General features: G+C 36.4%; 2 protein-coding genes across 5 annotated transcripts in view; both read right to left on the reverse strand.

Moving 5' to 3' along the window:
• Positions 1–286: 286 nt before the first annotated feature.
• KIAA0408 (KIAA0408 ortholog) lies at positions 287–19,096 on the reverse strand. 4 transcript variants are annotated; one of them, XM_040474582.1, is made up of 6 exons: positions 18,848–19,093; positions 13,384–13,622; positions 8,058–8,420; positions 7,889–7,968; positions 4,367–5,687; positions 287–1,589 (listed from the first exon to the last, which is right to left on the reverse strand). In XM_040474582.1, the coding sequence occupies exons 2-6, from the start codon at positions 13,516–13,518 to the stop codon at positions 1,416–1,418; spliced, it is 2,073 nt and encodes a 690-aa protein (XP_040330516.1). In that variant the 5' UTR covers positions 13,519–13,622; positions 18,848–19,093; the 3' UTR covers positions 287–1,415. The 4 variants fall into 4 exon arrangements, with proteins under 4 accessions (XP_040330516.1, XP_040330514.1, XP_040330515.1 ...); XM_040474580.1 differs by having other exon boundaries at positions 13,384–13,636; XM_040474583.1 differs by lacking the exon at positions 287–1,589 and adding an exon at positions 2,962–3,160 and having other exon boundaries at positions 13,384–13,636; positions 18,848–19,096.
• MTCL3 (MTCL family member 3) overlaps positions 19,065–21,726 on the reverse strand; it is a 57,391-nt gene continuing 54,729 nt past the window's right edge. The window contains exon 7 of the mRNA XM_040474626.1: positions 19,065–19,239. Coding sequence (XP_040330560.1) covers positions 19,065–19,239 — 175 coding nt within the window. The remainder of the gene's footprint in view (positions 19,240–21,726) is intronic.

The following is a 21,726-nucleotide window of genomic DNA, read 5'->3' on the forward strand; positions in this document are numbered from 1 at the left end:
TAAGAAGAAGGTCATGGGTGCTTATACCACAGGAATTTCTTAACCTTTCTGGTAGTAAAAGAAAAGCTTACATAGAAGTATCTACTAACGAAGTTGGTTTTATAGAGAGACCAGAGAGAGCAAAGGTGCTTCTAAGATCGTCCATGTAGAATTCCAAACACCTCAGCATTCATACTTCTTTCAGTTCTCAACATAGATCTTACATGTTCACTGTGTGTAAACTGTGGCCAAAATACACATTTCTGTTCCTTATCCTACTCATGGATGCCAAAGTTTACTTTAAGGCTTTTTTTTTTTAATGTAGCACACTATAAGAAATATATTATAATTCGGCTTTCAATGAAATATCATTTCTAATCTTCCCTGTTAATAAAAAGATGAATTAGCTTTTTACTACTAATTTTAGAGAAAATTAGAAAAAAAAAAGGAAATGACTTACCTCTAAATATGACTTCAAATAAGGAGCTTAACTAACAGCTTACTACAATTTAAGAAAAAAGTAGAATTCAACATAACTGAATTTATTTTCATATCCTATTTAAGGATTATTTGTTACTGAAGTTGACAAAATAAGTTCATTTATAAGTTCTGTTGTTTCTAAGGCAGTCTCATGATATGGCTCTGGGGATCAAGTACACGGTTAAAGCCATAATAGACTACCAAATGATATACAAAAGATTTTGTGAACATTTTATGTTTGCTTTGGAAGTCTGATCTATTAAACCTGTGACAATTTTATTTATTAAAAGAATAAACAAGGAGATCAATGGCATTAGTCCATCCTTACATTGGTTAAGAAACTATGAGTTGTATATAGAAATCTACCAAGTGTTATTAATGTGTATAATTCTTATTTTTCAATGTAGTTGGGACCAAGAAAGTGGTTAGTTAATATATGTACCTCAAATGCCTTAAGTGGATACCTATTAAAAGGTATACAAAATAGAAATAGTACTGTATATTTTCAAAAATTTTAAATAAACACAAAGAATATATAGGTATACATATTATAATTTCAAAGTCAACACTAGCACAGAAGTTTTTCTTATCTAAGTACATACTAGGATACTTCCTGTTTCAACACATGCACCTACAAACACATGGCCATGCACATAACCTTGCTTTCTGCCACTTGCAAGAAAGATAGAATATACAATATAGTACATTGTTTTGACTTAAATCATATTGGCAAATTAATGAAGATGGCATTAAAAAATTCTGATCTAAGAAATCAAAATACAGGAAGATAATTATTCCATAGATTAAAAACACTGAAGACTGATGGGAAGTTAAGATTTAAACTGTCTGTCCCAGTGATCTTGAAAGACAGAGAAGAGACCGGATTGGCTGTAAACACTCGGAATGCTCTGTTTGGCAATTAGGACTTTTGTCATCTAGCAATCCAGGCCAGAGACTCAGACCATCGATGCTGCAGATTGCAGAGAAATGGTATAGCTGGGGGTAGTTCTCTGCAAGGCGGGGGGCGCCGATGGAGATCTCGAGGCCCATCTGGATGGGAGACGGCGATTTGCTGGTCTAGCAGGTCGGGAAAATCCTTTTCCAGGTGAAGATTTCACTGCCATGGATTCCTAGGAGACAAAGGAAGACATTTATCTCACTATACAAGCACAAAAAATGGGCTTAATATGTTATGGATCCCAACTACAGGGTTAATGTATTAGCATATTTATAAGCAAGTAAAAGCATCAATAACTAAAGAGGGTAATTGTCTAATATTTGTGGTCTTAAATGTTTTAATCAAAGCAGCTCATTTTTAATATGGAATATGACATTTGATAATCTTGTAGATCTTTTCACATTGCCAAATTTTAATACAACTGTTTTAATACAACAATTTTTTAAAACGATGAGTTCAAGATTCAAAAGTTTAATACAGTTTAATACAACTGTTTTAATACAATTTTTTAAAACGATGAGTTCAGGATTCAAAAGTTTATGTTAGATAAACTTGATGATGGAGCCCTAAATGTTTCTTAGAAGGATATTAGGATATTTTAGTGTTATTAAAAACAAAAAGATAATAATTTACAGGAGAAACTGTGCTCATTTATGTCAAGTTTTTGGAACTTTCAGAAATCATAAGGAAAATTGCACACAGATCACCAAATGATGTATCTGATGCTATCTTTTTTTCCAAGAGCTGTTGTCACTATTTCTCAAGTTTCAAAATTATCATTAACATATTTTAAAATATAGTTTTATTATAAATGCTAATAAAGAATCACTATATTGGTCATTATCTGAAGACTTAAACCATTTCCTTGCTTTCCCTTTCTTTTCTTTCATTTCTTCCTTGTTTTCTCTCTTTCTATTTTAATGGAAGAAAAACATTCTTAGACCCTTGCAATTAAAAAAATTCAAGTGCCTGGGTGCCTCAGTTGGTTAAGCGTCTGACATTGGCTGAGGTCATGATCTCAAGGGTCCTGGTTTCGAGCCCCACTTGGGACTCTGGGCTGACAGCTCAGAGCCTGGATCCTGCTTTGGATTCTGTGTCTCCCCCCTCTCTGACCCTCTCCCACTCACGCTCTGTCTCTCTCTCTCTCTCTCAAAAATAAATGAACATTAAAAAATATAAAAAAAAATATTTAAAAAATTCAAAAGGGGCCCCTGGATGGCTCAAAGTGTCCAGCTGACATCAGCTCAGATCATGATCTCTCAGTTTGTGAGTTTTAGCCCTGCACTGGGCTTGCTGCTGTCAGTGCAGAGCCCGCTTGGGATCTTCTGTCCCTCTCTCTCTCTGCTCTTCCCCCACTTGCACTCTCTAAAATGAACAAACATTAAAAAAAAAATTTTTTTAAAGCTTCCATGACACATATTATACCAGAGTATTATTACCGACCTTCTTAACAAAGCCTGTGCTCTTTCAGCTGAGATGGGTAGTGAGGATGGTCTCTATTCTTATGACAATAATCTGCATTTTCTTTTTCTCTCTTTGGAATCTTATTTTTTTTAAATTTCCACCAGCAGGAGGGTGAGGGAGGGGATGAAGAACTACTCTTAAGAATCTACACTATAGGACCCCTCCCAAATTCTCGACCAGTGCAAAAATGTAGCGGATCAATATTTGGCTGGTTATTTTACAACACGTTTCCTTTTGCCGTCTGAAGCTATAGGGCTTTCCAGGTATTTATGGGCTCAACTGAAACACAGAGAAATACAAAAGCAGGGTAATTATTTGTACCTTGTACAAACAGGCAAGGTTTCTGATAAAATAGATAAAAACTGATGTTTTTATTTATTTTAATTTTATTTCTTAAGTTGGCTTCACGCCCAGCATGAAGGGAGGGCTTGAGCTCACCACCCTGAGATCAAGATCTGAGGTGAGATCAAGGGTCAGATGCTTAAAGGACTGAACCACTCAGGCACCCCCAAACTGATATTTTTATGGGGTCTGAAAGCCATGTAAAAATAATTTTTTTTACACCAGAAGAAGGCAACCTGCATAGCTTAAAACTATGCTGCACACACACTGCACTTTGCAAAACTAGGATTTTTTGAAGCATTAGCAAATGATAACAATATGTCACCATGTAACTTTTTGTAAATTATGCATAAAAAGGGACTGTCGGAGAGCTCTTTTTTGTAAACACCAATCTCTTCAACCTCTTTTTTTCCCATAACTAACAAAGAATATATTCTTTTGCGAACAAATTGGAACAAAGAATAACAGTTTTTTAAATATTTATTTTGGGGGAGCAGTTTTCATGCTAAGGATTTACACAAGTAAGAATGGCCTTAAAAAATTTTAAGCTATAACATAATTTTATTTCCATGTACTGCCTTTCTGCTCCACAAATAAGAGAACTCTATGAGGCACTATTTTATGATGTGTTATACCCATAGTCACATTCATGTGACTAATCCCATGAGAAGGAAAATGAATCAAATGCTGGGAATGACTGCAGTAATCATGGCCAAGAAGTGAAGAGTTATTTTAAAAATATTTCCAATACTCTTTTCTTAAAAATATAAAAACTTTAGAAGAATAAAATTCTATAAACCAATCCATGCATTTTTGGAATGTTTTTTCAAGAAAGAAACTTAAAACAAACATTTGATCTTCTTGAGGTTCTTAAGCCCATTTATTTTACTTATGTTGTCCCATTTCAGAATTTTAAAAGAGTTGTTATGTACTATTCCCAGTCTTAAAAACTGTATTTTAAGAAGTTCATGTTAAGTTACAGTCCTAAGGTTTATGCTTATTCAGAAATAAAGGGTTGAAAAGTTAAGAAGATGCCAAAATATGTGCCTACATTTTATTTATAGAAATGGGCAATTGACTGAACTCTGAGCCACTGCTAAATATGGACACAGTTCTACCAACATATGTTAATTGCTTTCTCACCTCTGTTATCTTTTTCCAATCTACTCGTCGTTTAACTTGCTGTGCTCCATACATAGCTGTGTTTTGCTGAAGCTCTTGTTCTAATTGAAGTATTTGTAAATGCTGACTTAATGTGGACCCACCACTGACATCAGAATTACATCTGGTCCAATTATCCTGGAAGCATTTAGAATTTTGCAATGCAGGCCCTGTTGACTTCTCATAGGTTTTCAGCAGCTTTTCCACAACACCATAATTTGACTTAGGATCAGCTGATCTTGGCCGGCCAGACAAATTACTTGGTCTCCAGTCATGCTCTTGGAGCATACTCCGATAACTGCTAGGACTCATGTGTTCCTGCATTTGTCTGACGAGGCCTGTTGTGGATTTTTTGGTGGGATTGTCAGGCACATTTTCTCTGGGCACAGGCACGGGCACGTAGACACTGGTTTTCAGAATATCAGACACATCATCATTTTCTGATATGTTACCTGTATGAGTAATTAAGGTATCACAGGGCTTAGGATCTTCAGATGATTCTGAGTAGCTTTGATTTTGCTGTATTGCCTGACAATTTCTATCTGTTCTAAATACAATTCTGTTAAATTCATCAGTCTTTGCTGCCAGCTTTTCATTCCTAGTTGTCCTCTTAAAGTCACAACTGAAACTTCTAAGTGACCCACTGCTCTCTGTCACTGAAGAGCTACAGTCACTATTGATATGAAGATCAGGATGAGATTTAGCAGAATGATCTGGAATCATCTTTTCACATTTTGGCTTATTGGGAGTAGAGCAGATTTTCTGATACCACAATGTAGAGGGACTATTTTTTGCACTGATCCCTGTGTCATATGACCATATGCCAAGTCCAACACTTTCATCACATGGATGCTGGTTATCTATTTTGGTTTTGGGTGCCAACAAAGGGAACATGATACCATCTTTCAAAGTCTTCCCTTCATTTAGACACAGCCTCAAAAGGAAATCAGGACTGTAGTTCCTTTCACCTTGACCCTCTTGGGCCACGTGGCTGTTGTGGTCTAAACTGTCCTTGAAACTTTCATGAGCTTGTTCAGAAAATGAGCTGGGAAAGTTTCGAGATGTGCTTCTTGGAGGAGGAAGTGGTGGAATTTCATTTCTTTGCAGATCAATTGTATCAAATTCATATTTTTTCATAGAATTGCTTTGGAGCGCATTGGAACAGCTCAGATTCTTTCTATTTTTCTGCTTTTCTTTTTCTAAATCAATCGGAAGAATGCCCTGGCCATCGTTGATCATGTGGTCTCTGTGACGCATATGAATTACATTGGGCATTTCCTGAAGAAAAGAATCTGACTTCATTCTAAACAATTATAAAACAAGATATATTAGTGATACCTTTATTTAGGACAAGTTCTCAAAAGAAACCATGGCATAAGCAATGAATTTCTGCTATAAGGACTCACAACTTCCCAAACAGCATTTTCATATAAATTCTCTAGTCAAAACCCCCAAGTCCTTTTACTGTAGGATCAAGTCCACCTCTCAGTACTGCCTTCACAGCCTACATGCTCTGACCCAAACTATCTTTCCATTATATTCTCAAATTGTCTCTTACACTTAGACTATACTGTGTAGTCTCCTGAGTGTCTGCTACTGGGATTTCCATTTCTATGGGTTCCCTCCAGCCATTTCCTTACCTCTGCTCTACCTGCTCAATTCCTATTCATTATGTCACGTGAGCTCAAGTTCCTTCTCTTGACTTTGAAATGACATTCTAAGCTAAGTATGACAGAAATCTGAATAAAAGTTCAGTGAAACATAAGTATTACCAAATGGAAGATGTCATTTGGGCATCATGTGGGCAAAGTGAGCCACAATAAAAATAGGGTGGCTCTTCAAGGTATAGGGAGCATTTTGGTATGGATGGATCATAAAGCAGAGGGTGGAGGATGAAAGAAACATTAAGTTACATTGTAATGTATTTGAATTCCATACTAAGGATTTTGAACTTTTTTCTAAAGTTTATGGAGTAGCAAGGAGAACTTGTATACCAGGTGTGGTTTGTAAAAGAAAATTGACAGGTGAGTCTTTTCTAAGTTTAATCAAAACAAAAAACCTAAATATAGCAACAATATAAATTCAACAATATCAATTAAAGTTAATTGATCATACTGATAAATATAGATAGTATTTATATTTCTTCAACTTGTAAAGTATTATGAAACAGATTACAATAAAGTATAGATAAATACTCATTAGTAGAGAATGGTAGGCAAAAGTGAAATGGGCAGGTAGAGGGCAAAATTATGTATAAAACATGGTTATATGAGAACATCTATTGAGGTCAATACAAAAATTCTTTCTGAGCTTCTTTTTTTTTTTAACGTTTTATTTATTTTTGAGACAGAGAGAGAGCATGAATGGGGGAGGGGCAGAGAGAGAGGGAGACACAGAATCGGAAGCAGGCTCCAGGCTCTGAGCCATCAGCCCAGAGCCCGATGCAGAGCTCGAACTCACGGACCGCAAGATCGTGACTTGAGCTGAAGTCGGACTCTTAACTGACTGAGCCACCCAGGCGCCCCTCTTTCTGAGCTTCTTAACAGCTAAAGAAAAATATGGGTATACATTGCTGTTGCTTTTTAAGAAAAGCACATTCCCTCACTATGAGATAAATATTGATCCTAGAACAGTCTACCTTTACTTACCTTGTAGAGCATACCAATTTATTTTTCAATTTGGTGAAAACTTACAATTATATAGGTGCTTCTAAATTGAAACGGCTTTTTAACATATCATTATATGTGTGTGTACACATATTTACAATATGTTGTGTTGAGAATTATGTATGCTTCCATTATATACCAAATAAATGTAGGGAAATAAACGACTCTTAGGTACAAAAGACTGCAGTAGAACATCATTATATAATTAAAATTCCACATTGTTAAGTCTGACATGTTTTACAGGTGTATTTAACTGGATTAGCCCAGCTATAGACTCTTCCACTGGCCAAACACTCAAAATGAAAAAGAACTACATTAGAATATAGTTGTTAATGTATTATGCATAGTATATCTTAACCAAATACCAAAAGAGTACAATATTCTTAACAAATTACAAAGAATGAGAAGATTTGGTTTAAAAATCAAAAACTGGGGCGCCTGGGTGGCGCAGTCGGTTAAGCGTCCGACTTCAGCCAGGTCACGATCTCGCGGTCCGTGGGTTCGAGCCCCGCGTCAGGCTCTGGGCTGATGGCTCAGAGCCTGGAGCCTGTTTCCGATTCTGTGTCTCCCTCTCTCTCTGCCCCTCCCCCGTTCATGCTCTGTCTCTCTCTGTCCCAAAAAAAAATAAATAAACGTTGAAAAAAAAATTTTTAGAAATCAAAAACAGAGATATATTCAATTAAGGTTTTTATTTCCTATCTAAAATAACAGACTTGAATAACTCATTGTTAATTCTCACTTAACAAAGTGTAAGGAAAAGGCAGTTGGGATTCCTTAACTGAAAACAATATTTTTCTTGATTTTCTGATATGAGATAATCATAGATGTACCAGCATACCTTCTGTGGTTAGACTGCTTTCGGATTTCCTCTTGAAAGCTGTATAATTCTTCACTAACTTTCGCAAGTTCTTCCAGAGCCTTTATACATACAAGCAATAGTATGTTAGCACTTTGAAATGTAAATATTTCTTCAGAAACAGTTCTAGGCTAATCACAGTCCTACTTACTGTGTTGAGGGCACCAGAACAGCTCCTGTCCTCTACCCTGGAAGGCCTCAGGCCAGGGCACGCCCCACCTTGTTTTTGGTTATCTGTGGCCAAAGGATCCATAATCCCTACTTTTGACTTTTTTGTTGTTTTTTGTTCCTTACACATTTGATTTCCTTCACAGAGTAAGCTCTGCTCTGTTTTATTTTCTTTTTCCAGATCATCCCCGTGATTCATCCCTATAAATTCGCATTGTCCTGAATTGGGGTAATTTGGAGAAGATTCCACCACTTTATCTTGAATCGCTTTTTCACGATCATGATCAAGGATCTTAGCACGTTCATTCATGTTGATTTTCCTCCGAAGCTTTACTTCATGGCAAAGCTGTAAGGAAAACAAAGATAAAACTTTTTATCCCCCTAGTTTACTTTGTCAATTTTTTTTTGATACTAAGCACACCATTCTGAGTTCGCTTTGCCATTTCATGATATACTGCTCTGGGGTATTAATGTTCATGCCTCTGAGTAGTGATTCTCAAATGTGATTAGCCAGAAAAACTTGGATGAACCATAAAGACTAATTTTAGTAGGTCAAGGTATGGATGGTAATTTTTGTATCTTTGTGTAGAAATCAACTCTTCAAAAATTAAAAACAAACAACTTGTATCTATATAAATGTATATAGAGGTACATCATGATGATGTAGAAGCACTGTTACCAAGTTGAAATGTCCTGAATCAATTAGTGGTCATGCTCTCTAACTGCTTTCAGAGAAAAGCAAGAGTTTAACTGATATTAAAGTGATGTTTTAAAAATACATGATTCCACTTGTATGCCAAATAGTTGACAATATCATGTGGATATCATGAAATCAAAAGAAGTTTCCTTTGCAAGTTGTGTTGATGCTACTGAAGTATTACTAGGAATTACTGAGATTTTTTTTAATAGCAACCCTATACACATTCAAAAAGGATTTCTCATCCTGATTAAAACAAATGTGACCCTGTTCTATGTGATATTAGAATTCTAAGGCTTTGATCATCTATTAATCTATGTTAGAGTGGATCCCACATTATTTCCCTTTTTTTCCTTTTTTTAAAATTTTTAAATTTTATTTAAATCCAAGTAAGTTAACACATAGTGTAATCATGATCTCAGGAGTAGTATTTCTTTTTTCTTTTTTCTTTTTAATGTTTATTTATTTTGGAGAGAGAGAGCATACAAGTCATGCTTTCTAACTTTTTTTGGAGAAAAGCAAGAGTTTAACTGATATTAATGCTTAAAAAAATGCATGATTGCACTTGTATGCCAACATTCCAGTGTCTAAATAGTTGACAATATCATATAGTATGTCAGTTCATTTCATTGCCTAAGTAGATATTGTGAAATCAAAAGATGTTTCCTTTGGAAGTTATGTTGGTGTTACTCAGGTATTTACTAGGTGAAAGGGCGGGCCTACGCCGACTCCATCCTGTTCTGTGTCCTTCACCTTGACCACGCCTCCTCCCCTTGAGTAACCTCCCGCTCACCTGCTTAACAGGACTCTGACCCTTCCCCAGCCAATCGGCTGAGGCCACAGCCATTACCTCACCAACTGCCCCTAGGCCCCAATAAAACCTTTGTCCTTTTGAAACTCTCTCTCTCTGGTATCTCACCACTGCGTCCTTGCAGGTAGGGGATTGAGCTCGAGCTAGCTCGAATAAAGGCTCTTTGCTTTTGCATCGGACTCGGCTCCCCGGTGGTCTTTGGGGATCACGAATTCTGGGCATAACACTAGGTATTACTTAGATTTATTTAATGGCAGGCCTATACACATTCAAAAAAGATTTCTTACCTTGATTAAAACAAATGTGACCCTGTGCTATGTGATACTAGAATTCTAAGGCTTTATTATCTTTCAGTCTATGTTAGAGTGGATCCCAAATTTGTTCTTTTTTTTCTTTCTTTTTTTTTTTTTTTAATGTTTCTTTATTTTTGAGAGAGAGAGAGTGCTAGCAGGGCAGGAGCAGAGAGAGAGAGGGGTCACAGGATCCGAAGTGGGCTCTATGTTGACAGCAGGGTGCCTGACGTGGGGCTTGGACTCACGAACCGTGAGATCATGACCTGAGCCAAAGTCGGACACTCAACCGACTGAGTCATCCAGGTGCCCCCATCCCAAATTATTTCTTGATGAAAGTTTAGTTTAATCTGCAGGCATGCACTCGGCTTACCCCTAAATAGAAGAAGTGGCTTTCTCCTCAGGCTTGAGTTGTGGGAAAGCTTGGCAAATTTCAAAGGCTTCTGTCAGATAACTATTGAAGAAAATGACTACATTTTACAGCCACAACCTATATCTACAGACATCTTTTAGTCAAGGAGTATAACAAAAGATTTATTGCTGCTCAATATTTACCCAAATCTCAGATGAAGGAAGCACTAAACATAATTGGTGTCTGAAGGATATACAATATATTTATTTCCACGGATACTTATATATCTATCATTGGATAATCTCAGGATAACACCAAATTACAGCCATGATTCAACTGTTTTAGCCCTCATAAACTTACTTGTTCTGAGCTATTGTGAGCATTATGATTTGGGCTGATCTTGAGAAATATCATAAGAAGCAACCCACAAAAGTTGGGAATCCTTAGTTGTTGAATCTAAGGATGCTTATCGTGACATTGGTGACATTGTTCTTTTTTTTTGAGGAGCTATGGGTGAAAAACAAAATTGCTTTAGTTTCAAAATCAGGAACAAAAGTGCTATTTCTGGGAAATAGGTTTGCTTGTTCTGAATAGTGGGAAATATGTTTCTGACAATTTTTCTGTTAGTTACTAGAAAGGCTAGCTGCATGCATTTCACATAAAATCCTCCTGTCTTCATCTCTTTTTTTTATTTTGAAATACTTTACCTTATATAACATTTTATATCCCACCTTAAATTCTCTTGAGATTTAAGTGAGGTATGGAGAAGCAAATAAAATCATGCTATTGATGAAAAACAAATTTATTTTGTATAAGGAAATCTGTGTTATTTCATACCCAAAAAATTGTCAATGGTTATCTGATTATTTGAAACAAGGCAACAAATAGGAAAAATTGCAACATGATTAAAAAAAAGTTCCCAGGTATATAAGAACTCTATTTAGGGCTTCTATGTGGATTAGTCCAGGTTTCAAATGATCCAAGTATGTACATGTTGGTTCTGCAATAGCAAATGCAATGATTGTGGATAGTGGCTGAGCAAAGAATCATTAGCATCTTAATACACAACACTGGGTCCTCTCACTAGAAGATATTACTTGGAATCACTATGGTTACATGGGCACATTAGGGAATCTAAAATTCTCTAGTACTTGGCTTAATAACTTGTGTCTGAATTAATACACAGAACCTAGTGATATATGCTAAACAAATACAGTCTGTTATGCTTGTGGCATGTTATATAATTTTTTCAAGTGTTGTTTAGTTTTAAAAAATGTCTTGATTCTCTGTGACATGTGAAAATACTTTCCTCCTGTCTTCATCAAAATTATTTTACCCCCATTTGTAGCCTGTAAGATGAGTATATATATTTTTGAGTAGGCTGCACTCCTAGCGCAGAGTCCAATGGGGCTCAAACTCATGACCCTGAGATCAAGACCTGAGCTGAGATCAAGAGCTGACTGCCCAACCGACAGAGCCACCCAGGTACTCCAAGATGGTTGTATTAAAAGTACATTCTCATAGGCTACAAAGTTGGAAGTAGAAAAATATATATTAGAATGATAAGGGGAGCACAATGTTAGTATTCAGGTATTAGAAAGCATTGTCTATCAGTATTCTGGGGTAAGCACATTATCCAAACATATTCTCAGTAATGGAGCTATATACTTCACGCTGCAAGACATAAATAGCTTACAGTTACTATCCAAGATGAAGAAAAAAATATTACAGCCTTCTATCTCCTTGATGCAGAAAGGAATAGTATTTCTACAAACCATCATCCTATTTTTAAAATATGTTTAATGCCTGCTAATCAAAAGGGTAATATTTACCATAGATAGAATTTATAGAGTTTTCAGAATAATTATTTGACCTTAAAATATTTAACCAGACAGCAGATAATTTTAGCTACATGGCTTAAACAATAGGCTAGACTAATCCTGACTCCTTTAAATTTTTTTGCTTTGATGCTAGACTTATCTGAGTGTTACTAACTGACTTTCCAACCCTTTGGGAACTAATGACCCATGACTTCAGGTTTCTGTTTGGAATTTTGGATTCTTATTTGACTTAGACATCTCCTTGTTGATGCAATCTCAGTCTTTGGGTAAACGAGTTAAGAGAGTAAGCAAAACACATTTTCTAAACTATAGAGGTATGAGCAGTGGAGTCTCCTTTTAATATAATCATGTACTACATACCTGCCTTCTCAGTTCTATGTTAGAGAAACAGTTTAATAGCTACCCCTTTTAATTTTTCCTTGTAGTGTGCCAATTTATATTTTATTCACAACCAATTACGTGGCTGTTAATGAGAAAAATATTTGTGATATAAACACATAAAGCACCAGCTGTGATTGCTTGTGAATAAAGGCCAAAGTGTCTGTTAAAAATAATCACTTAGGCAATGTGCACAAACCATATAATACCATGGATGTCACTAGAAGAAAGCAAGGTAAGTATAAATAATTTTCAGTTGAAACAAGCTTAAAAATACATCAGTGTAAACACTTAGAGGAAATATTCCAGGGCCAACAAGCCGAGGGATGGTTAATGGGGATAAAATGGCTGTTTGTATCAGAGTCACAGCACGTCGTTTTTCATAACCCTTTCCTCACAAATGTGCCAATAAATCTGGCACATTTTGCCAGATTAAATATCACGCCCGCTGCCATTTTCTGTTTGATATATAGCACTCCTTTTGACTATACTGACTTATCTAATATGTAATTTCCTTTAGTAGATATCATCCATAAATCATCTCAAGAAAGATCTGTATTTTAATGCCCAATTTGTAATATATGTTCCACCAATTATGCCTTTCTTAGATTTTCCTCCTGCACCCTGTGTTTGAAAACTCATGCAAAATACATACTTCACTTTTGATACCAAGGCACTTCAGTCAGAAAATAATAAATTGATATACTTTAGATTGACATTTTAAGTCCTTAATTTTCATGCAGGGCTATAAAAAAGCATAGTCCTTTGGATACCACTGGATAAGGTTCTGCTATTTTTGATCTAGCAAATATCACTGAGACATGCATCTCTTAGGTGGAATAAGGAAAAAAGAAATAGTTTCCAATACAACACAAATTTGAAACAGAATTTTCATTCTGAGCTTTAAGCTTCAATATATTCAAAACAAATCAACTTGTACCTCTTCTATCTTCTTCTGCATGATTTTCCATTGACTCTCCCATTCCTTCCTTTCATTGTCAAATTGGTCCAGTAACTCCATCTTTTCCTTGTGCCAGTTAGTCTCTGTGTTCTCCCACTGCTTATGCAGGTCCATGGCAACCGTGTGAGTGTTAGTGAAGGGGTATTTCTGCTTGTCTCTGCCTTCTTAACTGTTTCTTGGAAGCTTGGAGTTGTTTTATTTGAAGCAGTCCCACTTGCCTTTAAAATAAAGCCTAATATAAACATAACAAGAAAGAGTTCCAAATCCATTTGCTTTTTGAAAACACATTATCATTTTATTAAGAGCCATGACATAAACAAACCATAGGAACACTGCCCTTAAAAGAAGAGAGATGATTAACAATCTGCTTAAGAAGGACTAGCACAGTCAAAAAGTAAGTATTGTCCAAAGGCTTTTTTCCCCCTTTCTGAAATCAGACAGCAAAATTAAATACATACATGATATGTAAGCATTTTTTTTTAACTATCTAATCTAAAGATGGATTTTTTTCTGTGACTAAGAGTGGTAGTATGAAATTCAACTGTATGGCCATATATCTACACAACCGTGGTAAATTCTACTGCAACAGAATTACTCCTTTTCTGTTGCAACCAGAATACATGTTTCTATGAATTAAAGTCCTGAAACAGTGTTGGACTACAGTTTCAATTTTATATTCAGAGTTAAAGCCCATGCCAAATGGGATTATTGTATTAATAAGAAACCTGAGTTGGCAGTTGATCTGGGACTGATGTATCAGCAAAAAAAGACAAACTAAATCATAAAAATATCTTCATTATTTTACTTCATCAAGGAAAATGTAAAAACAACAAAGTTATCCTGGGAGCCACATGTTAAAACTTATCTCTCATTTTCTTCTAATGGACCATATATTCAAATCTGTTTAGGCTACTGAATACAGAGCACTGAAGAAAATGTTTTGCTCATTTTGCAAGGATATCTATCCTTGATCACATTAAGCTGTGACTGAAATAGATTTCTAGCTTTTAGGGTATGCGTATTTAGGGTTTGAAGATGAAATTTAAAATACCACATTGGTAACTTTGTTATAAGTCATCTAAAATTTCTGAGATTTAGTTTATCTATGTTAAAATGGAAGATACTTACAGGGTTGTTATAAAGATTAAATGACATATGGCATGCAAGATAGTTTGAAAATTTTAAACATTTTCCCTATTTTTTGCTTTAAAAGATATTGGTCTGACTTCTACTAAAAATAATTTTTATTAAGAAAGTCATATAGGGTGCCAGGCTGGCTGGGTCATTGGAGCAGACGACTCTTAATGTTGGGGTCATTAGTTCAAGTTGAGTGTAGAGCATACTTAAAAAAAAAGAAAGAAAGACATAGACATTTATTAGTGGGTAGAAAAGCATGTTTAAAATGTTTAAACCATCATCTAAGATAATCATGTCTATTAAAAGTCTATATCTTCAGGTTTCTAGGCCATGATCGAAATGTGTTAATTTACCAGGTAGTGGCTTATGCTAATTATGAGCAAAGTGCCCCCAGGGTCTATAGCTGCTTGGATGTTGGTGCTGTGGAATGAAGCCAACATAACCAGGCAGCAAGCCCCATTTTGTAGTTGCAAAAAAATGGTTGCATATTTCATGTCCCAAATATAAGATAAACATTGAAGATTAATTTTATTTTTATCAGACTGTTCTGAACATGCATATCCAAGTGGTAAACTGTTCCAAACATAGTTTGAGCTGCAATCTATCAATGAATTCTAAGAGACTAATAAGGATAAAAAAATGTCAGTACTATATGAGGGCTCCACCTTCAAAAACAGCCTAAAAATATTGAGATCTACATTGTTATTCTTCTCTTAAACTATTTCCCACAGACACTTTGGTCATTTTTACCTACTTCTTGACACTCCCAATACTATGACTAACCCAGTCAAGAAAAAGAAGTAATTTCAGATTTAGCCACTTGAGATGTTATCATGTCTCATTTTATCCACTTAGCCATGCTCTTTTTCTAATCCCATTTTCCATCTTCTCTGTCATCCTTCCTTCCTTTGACTACCTCCCACACCAATGAGCCAGGGACCACATGTACCTGCCATTACCAATGCTAGTTGCCCAAAATAAATATGTCAGTGAAGACCTAACAAAATGAAGATAGTAAAGAATATACATGATTTTGTTTTCTGTTTGTTTTGGAGACTCTGTCATTAATCTTGATTACCTAGTAATCTTTTAAGTTCATCTAATAATTATTCACAGGAAATGCAGACAGTGCTTATTTTTAGACTGGTAGACTGCTTTAAAACCATATGTAATTAACTGTGAGCTGAAACTATCTTGCTCACTAGCAGGTAGTTAACACTAGGACTTCTTAGGAAGAGTGGAATGAGTGGTTTAAGACCTCAAGAGATAGTTGGAAACGAACCAAGGAAATTATAGAAAAAAAGCATACTTCTTTCAGGCTAGCTGGAAAAGAGGTGCTATGACCATCCATGATTCATCCTGTCTTTAAGCACTGTAAATGTTCAGAAATCATCATAAAGTTTCTCCTATAGTTATGTACAAATGGCCCCAATTTTTCTTTCTATTGCTAACTCTTCTAGAACCACTCCAGACCAGGGTTAAAAGGTTAAAAGATGCCAGACCCTTCTTCTTTTTTTCTTTTCTTTTTTTCTTTTTCCTTTCCTTTCCTCTTTTCTTTTTTCTCTTCTCTTCTTCTTTTCTTTTCCTTTCTTTTCTTTTCTTTTTTCTTTTCTTTACAGTCTAACTCAGTCTAACTCAGGCTTGCTCCTTGTAACAGCACTATATATGAACCCAGGTAATGTTCCCAAAGCAGACAGAATCCTGCACTTAACTGCAAAGACCACTCATCATTTACTATGGACAAGGGCCAATCCACACAGCTTCCCCTCTCCAGGGCCAGGCCCCTATCTAGTGCCAGGAAATGTAATGGTTATGGATCAAAACCAAGCCTTTGAAAGAAAATTCCTATAGAGCAATATCTGTGCCAATTTTTGTGGGAGGATTTATTTTGCCTTCCTAGCATCTATGTCTCGTTATAAATGTCAAATATAGTATGACTGAATTTATTGCTTTCTCCTCCAAAAGTAAAATGGGGTCCATAGAGTCACTGCAGGGATTACATGAACATAAGAGAGAGAATGCTTAATAAAAGTCTCTCACATCATTCTGAACCATAGTGGGTGCTCAATAAATGCCTGTTCCTTGGTTTCTTCCTTCTGTCCTTCCCTCTTTTTCTTTTCTTCCCTCCTTCCCTCCTTGCCTTCAATTATCCTTCTTTATGTTTTCTTTCTCCAGAATAAAACTGAAGATTTTCACATTTTTTTTGGTTAGTAAATTAATAGAAGCAAATCTAATTGTGTGAACTCTCATGTTTTCAATGATTTTCGTTTGCCCTCGTTATTTTTCAAGTATTTTAGGATACGTGGCAAGTTGAATATTCAGAAAATTTTGTATTGTTAGCAAAGATTTGGATAGATAAATCTTATATAAAACTGCTTTTATTATAATTCTCCTTAAATATTAAAAAAATCAACTAATGGGGGCAGCTTTGGAGGGACTTAATGTTCTATGATGAGAAGTTATGGGGTAAAGTGGTTCAGCAGATTCTAAAACTCATTTTCACTGCTCTCTACTGATGCAAATACAAAAGTCCTCTTTGTTTCTAGTTGTCACTCTTTTTCACCCACAGATATTGGCATCTATGTGGGAGAGAAGGAAGGATTACTGCTATCTGCATCCCTCCCTGTGTCGCTATCAATTCACTCCGTGCACAATTTCCTTCAGAATAAAAATTTATTAGAGCACCTGTCAAAGGGTAGAGTGAGCTGCATTACTCAGTCACGCACACGTTCTTTTCTCAACAACTCCAAGGTAGCATTATACAATCCGTGTAACCTACTTCCGAGCCCCTGAGGCCGAGGCTGGAAGTCAGAATTGTTGGGTTGTGAGTGGGTTGCAGGAGTATGGTGATGGGAGGAAAATTGTTCTGCTTACTTAGGCCCCACTAGCAGGCAGCATTTAAGAGCAACTTAGGAGTCTCACAATAAATTATTTTAATTTCTCAAATTAGCCTCCGTGTGGTCATAGGAACACTTCTTTGAGGAGTGTTCCATTCTCACTACACCTGGGTCAGTACCATTTTACCCACCATCTCCCCAACTGGAAACTGGACATTAGCCAAACAAATCAGCATTACGGGAGCTGACTCTCTCGCTACTTCTCTCTTCTGAGATTTTTGTTCAGAGTATTGTTTCTTGCTCTCCCATCTCCTTTTTCTAAACATACTTTTCCTATCATCAAAGATTTTTCATTTGTAGGAGGTTACAAATGAATGTTGGCATGCTACGCACCGTGCTACTCAAAATTCCTAGAAGAATCATTGGTCCTAGAGAGGCTTTGCTTCTAACTTTGAGGGATTTAGAATTCCCATGCCTATACCCATCAGAGTTATGCATCAAGATTCTCTAGCTCTTCCTCCAGGCTATCAATCATTTGCATCATTTCAGCTAATTAACAGACCTATTCCTACCCTATTGTTTTACTAGCAAATGCATCTTTCCAAAGACAATGATTTGATTTGATTGCAGGGCAAAAAGGAATATTTTTTTTATTGCTATTTCTTGCTATTTCAGCATGTTCCTCATGTTCCAAAAGGGTCAAAGAGATACTACTACATGCAAGTCTGAAGAAATACTTTCGTCTTCTCATTTTATTACCTTCTTCTTCCTTGTTTTTCCCCCAGTTAGACACTCAAACTAGAAAACACCCAAAATATAGGTGTACTGATTTTACATCTCCTAAAAAAGAAAAGCTTTGAAAGAGACTTTAAGTATCTAAAATTAATTCGCTTAAACAATAGAAGATGTAGTGGTAAGGTCCCCTTCTAATTACAGATTAGTTGGTTATGCATGGCACACACTTCCACTAAAATTACAGAAACACTACTCATGTAGTGAGCAAACGCCGTCATCTTGAATGAACTACGTTTATTTTTCTTTGTAATTTTCAAATACCAATAACCTCATGGGTTTTGAATTTTACTTGCAAATGTAAGAAGTCTTCATCCTAATTAAAAACAACATTCTGATAAATACATTTAGTGAAATCCTACAGTAGGCAAAGTGCTGTTCAAAGTACTGAGAAGCAGTGTTTTAAAAACAGTTTCAGAGGGCGGATGTCATTGTCAGTCCGGAGTTGAGAAATCCACTCACAGCAGCTGGACCTTCTCATCCCTGGGCGTCAGTAAAATCCGTTATGCACCCCGCCCCACTGTTTTTACAGCCCAGACGCAGACACTGGAACAGGCGGATGTTGAAATAATCTTGCACTTAAACAGTGCCCATAGTTTAAAACACATCAGCAGTAGCCCCTCTATATTTTGCCACAATGAAATCACTTGATTTCAAAAGGTTAGGAAGAAACATACCTTTTAGCTCTGGGGAGAAATCCTATGGATGTTCCACCATTTGGTCAATCTAGCAATGGAAGGATAGCTAGGTTTTTTTTTAAAGACAAAAGTCTCAGCTCGGTGAATTTTGCTTCTTTGCAGAAAATGGGAATGCAAAATACATCCAACCATGCAAGAGAGCAGTACTGGCAAATCCCTTTTAAACCTTCACTCCTTTCACAAATCAAGAAGCCACTCAGGTCAGTGTCACAGCAGCAGCTGAGACTCCTGTGACGTCAGATACTTGGAGGCGGCCTTCAAGCCACTCTTCCAACCAGAGCTCTGTAACTTTAGAGCAGCTCATACTCTGGGTAAACAACTCCAGGTCCAGGACATTTTTAGCTTTTATAATGGAGCCCACTATTTTCAAACTTGCCAAAAGGGCTGGTGTTAATATCACACAATGACAATGGCCAATTTTAGAGGTTATTTGAAAAAGTCACCTCCTTTTTTATAGTCAAGAATTATTTCCTTGCATACTTCTCTCTCTCCCTTTTTCAGTGAGAATCAGAATGCACTTTTCAGTGCCTTGAGAAGTTGGTGTCTGGATGTGGCATAACAACATGTGCAACAATTATATATATACACACACACACACACACACATATATAATGTAATATATTTAATATATATACATATATGTATATGTATGTAATATGTTTAATCTCCAAAGATTTGTGAAAACGTATCAAACTTCTGTCTTTAAATAAAGTAGGAGTGGGACATATATAAAGACCAGCCTCATACTCTTTGTGTTTCTATGACAGCTTGCTGTCTGTAGCTACAATAGTGATGTCTTTCTGCCAGAGGAAACCAGAGACCATAGAAAAGAGTAACACTTATTATGGGAGGGAAAAAAACCAATGAGATGCCCATGTGTTTGTTTTCAGTTGAGGTGTACCACAGCCCATGTATATGGAGAGGCTCCCTAAACCATGGCCAAATTGATCTCTCCTGGAAATGCCAGGGAAGATGCCTCTCTCCAGCAACATTTGCAGGTTGCATGTGAACTTGTACATGCATCCATCTGCTCATGTTTGGTTTAACTGAGTTAAAGAAAGTGTCTAACACAATTCTGTGTCTATTTTAGCAAATAAGCCATTTAAGGGTTTAAATACTAAGATCTTATCCTCAAGTCTGAAGAATTTCCTCTGTGTGGTCATTAAAATGTTACATATTCACTTTCACGTTATTTTTGCCTGCTTCCATATGAATATTTCATGGGGACCTCAAAAGTTTAATTATAGTAACCTGCCCATGGTAACACTTTAGTACATACAGTACAATTGAAGGAAATCATGCTCTGTGTTTTGAAAGCCTGGCATCATAATTTCAAAAGCAATAACAGTAATAATAGTTATAGCAATAATAGTGATTACTCATAGAGAGACAGCTCTCTGCAAAGCTCTGGGCTAAGTACTTAGAATATATCTTTATCCTAGTTCACCCTCATAGCAAATATACCTGTAGATATTATTACCCTGATCTTACTGATAAAACCATGGCTGAGAGATGTCAAGTATCTTGCTGAAGTTTGTAGAAAAACATGTGGAGGAATAGAGCTTGGAACTGGTTTTTCTTTTCTTTTCTTTTTAAATTTTTAAAAATTTATTTATTTATTTTGAGAGAGAGAGAGCAAGCACAAGCAGCAGAAGGGCAGAGAGAAGGAGAGACAGAATTCCAAGCATGCTCTGCACGATCAACACAGAGCCCAATGCAGGGCTTGAACTCCTGAACTGTGAGATCATGACCCGAGCTGAGATCAAGAGTGAGATGTCTACAGACTGAGCCACCCAGGCTCCCCAGAACTGGTGTTTCTAACGGGAAATGCGAGAATTTTGCACAGAGGTCTTGGTTTCTTTTTTTTTTTTTTTTAATTTTTTTTTCAACGTTTATTTATTTATTTTTGGGACAGAGAGAGACAGAGCATGAGCGGGGGAGGGGCAGAGAGAGAGGGAGACACAGAATCTGAAACAGGCTCCAGGCTCTGAGCTGTCAGCACAGAGCCTGATGCGGGGCTCGAACTCACGGACTGTGAGATCATGACCTGAGCCGAAGTCAGATGCTTAACCGACCAAGCGGTTAAGTGGACCAAGCCACCCAGGCACCCCGAGGTCTTGGTTTCAATTCTATTGCCACCACTTATCTGTGTGAATTTTCAAGTGTGTTTCGTCTGTAAAGGGATAATTATATTTACTTCATGAGGTTGTTGTAAGAGTATGAGGGGACACTTTTAGTGCCAAGCACACAAAAAAAGTTGGTTTATTTCTGCCTCTAACCTTACCAGGACAGGAGGATAATCCTGGGGTGGGGCAAGGGATTGCCCCAAAGGACCTCTACAGAATTATCTAATAACATTGTTCCCCCTACACTCTCTTCCATTCCAAACCTCTTAATATCCATGAGTCCTTTGTGAACTGAATCAAGACTTTTCTAAATCCTATCAGAACTTCAGATAATATGTAGCTAAGTGTGGGAGAAATGATGTTGGGCTATACTCTATAGTATCACTCAATAGTACCTATTCGAATGCCCCCCTTCCATGGAAACCCCAGTAATTATTTATTGCAGGTGCTTCCATCTGCTTCTTTTCATGGTAAAACTGACCTTAAATTACACAGAATCAAAAACTAGGGAGAGACACTGACAAGAATTTCACTCCAGGTATATCACTTATTCTAGTATTTACCAACCCTTTTGTGGAATAATTTTTTTTGTATGTAGTAGCTTCAATTTCCATGCTGTATTATATACCCAGAAGATGAAAGCATACAAAGGCAATAAATATTCAGTGCAGATGCTTTTGAATCTTTCCACTAAAAACTTTTAAGAAAACTTTGAGAAACATTCCTACTGGT

Source organism: Herpailurus yagouaroundi, unplaced genomic scaffold, assembly GCF_014898765.1.
Source record: "Herpailurus yagouaroundi ecotype Mexico unplaced genomic scaffold, PumYag 139, whole genome shotgun sequence".
NCBI lineage: Eukaryota > Metazoa > Chordata > Mammalia > Carnivora > Felidae > Herpailurus > Herpailurus yagouaroundi.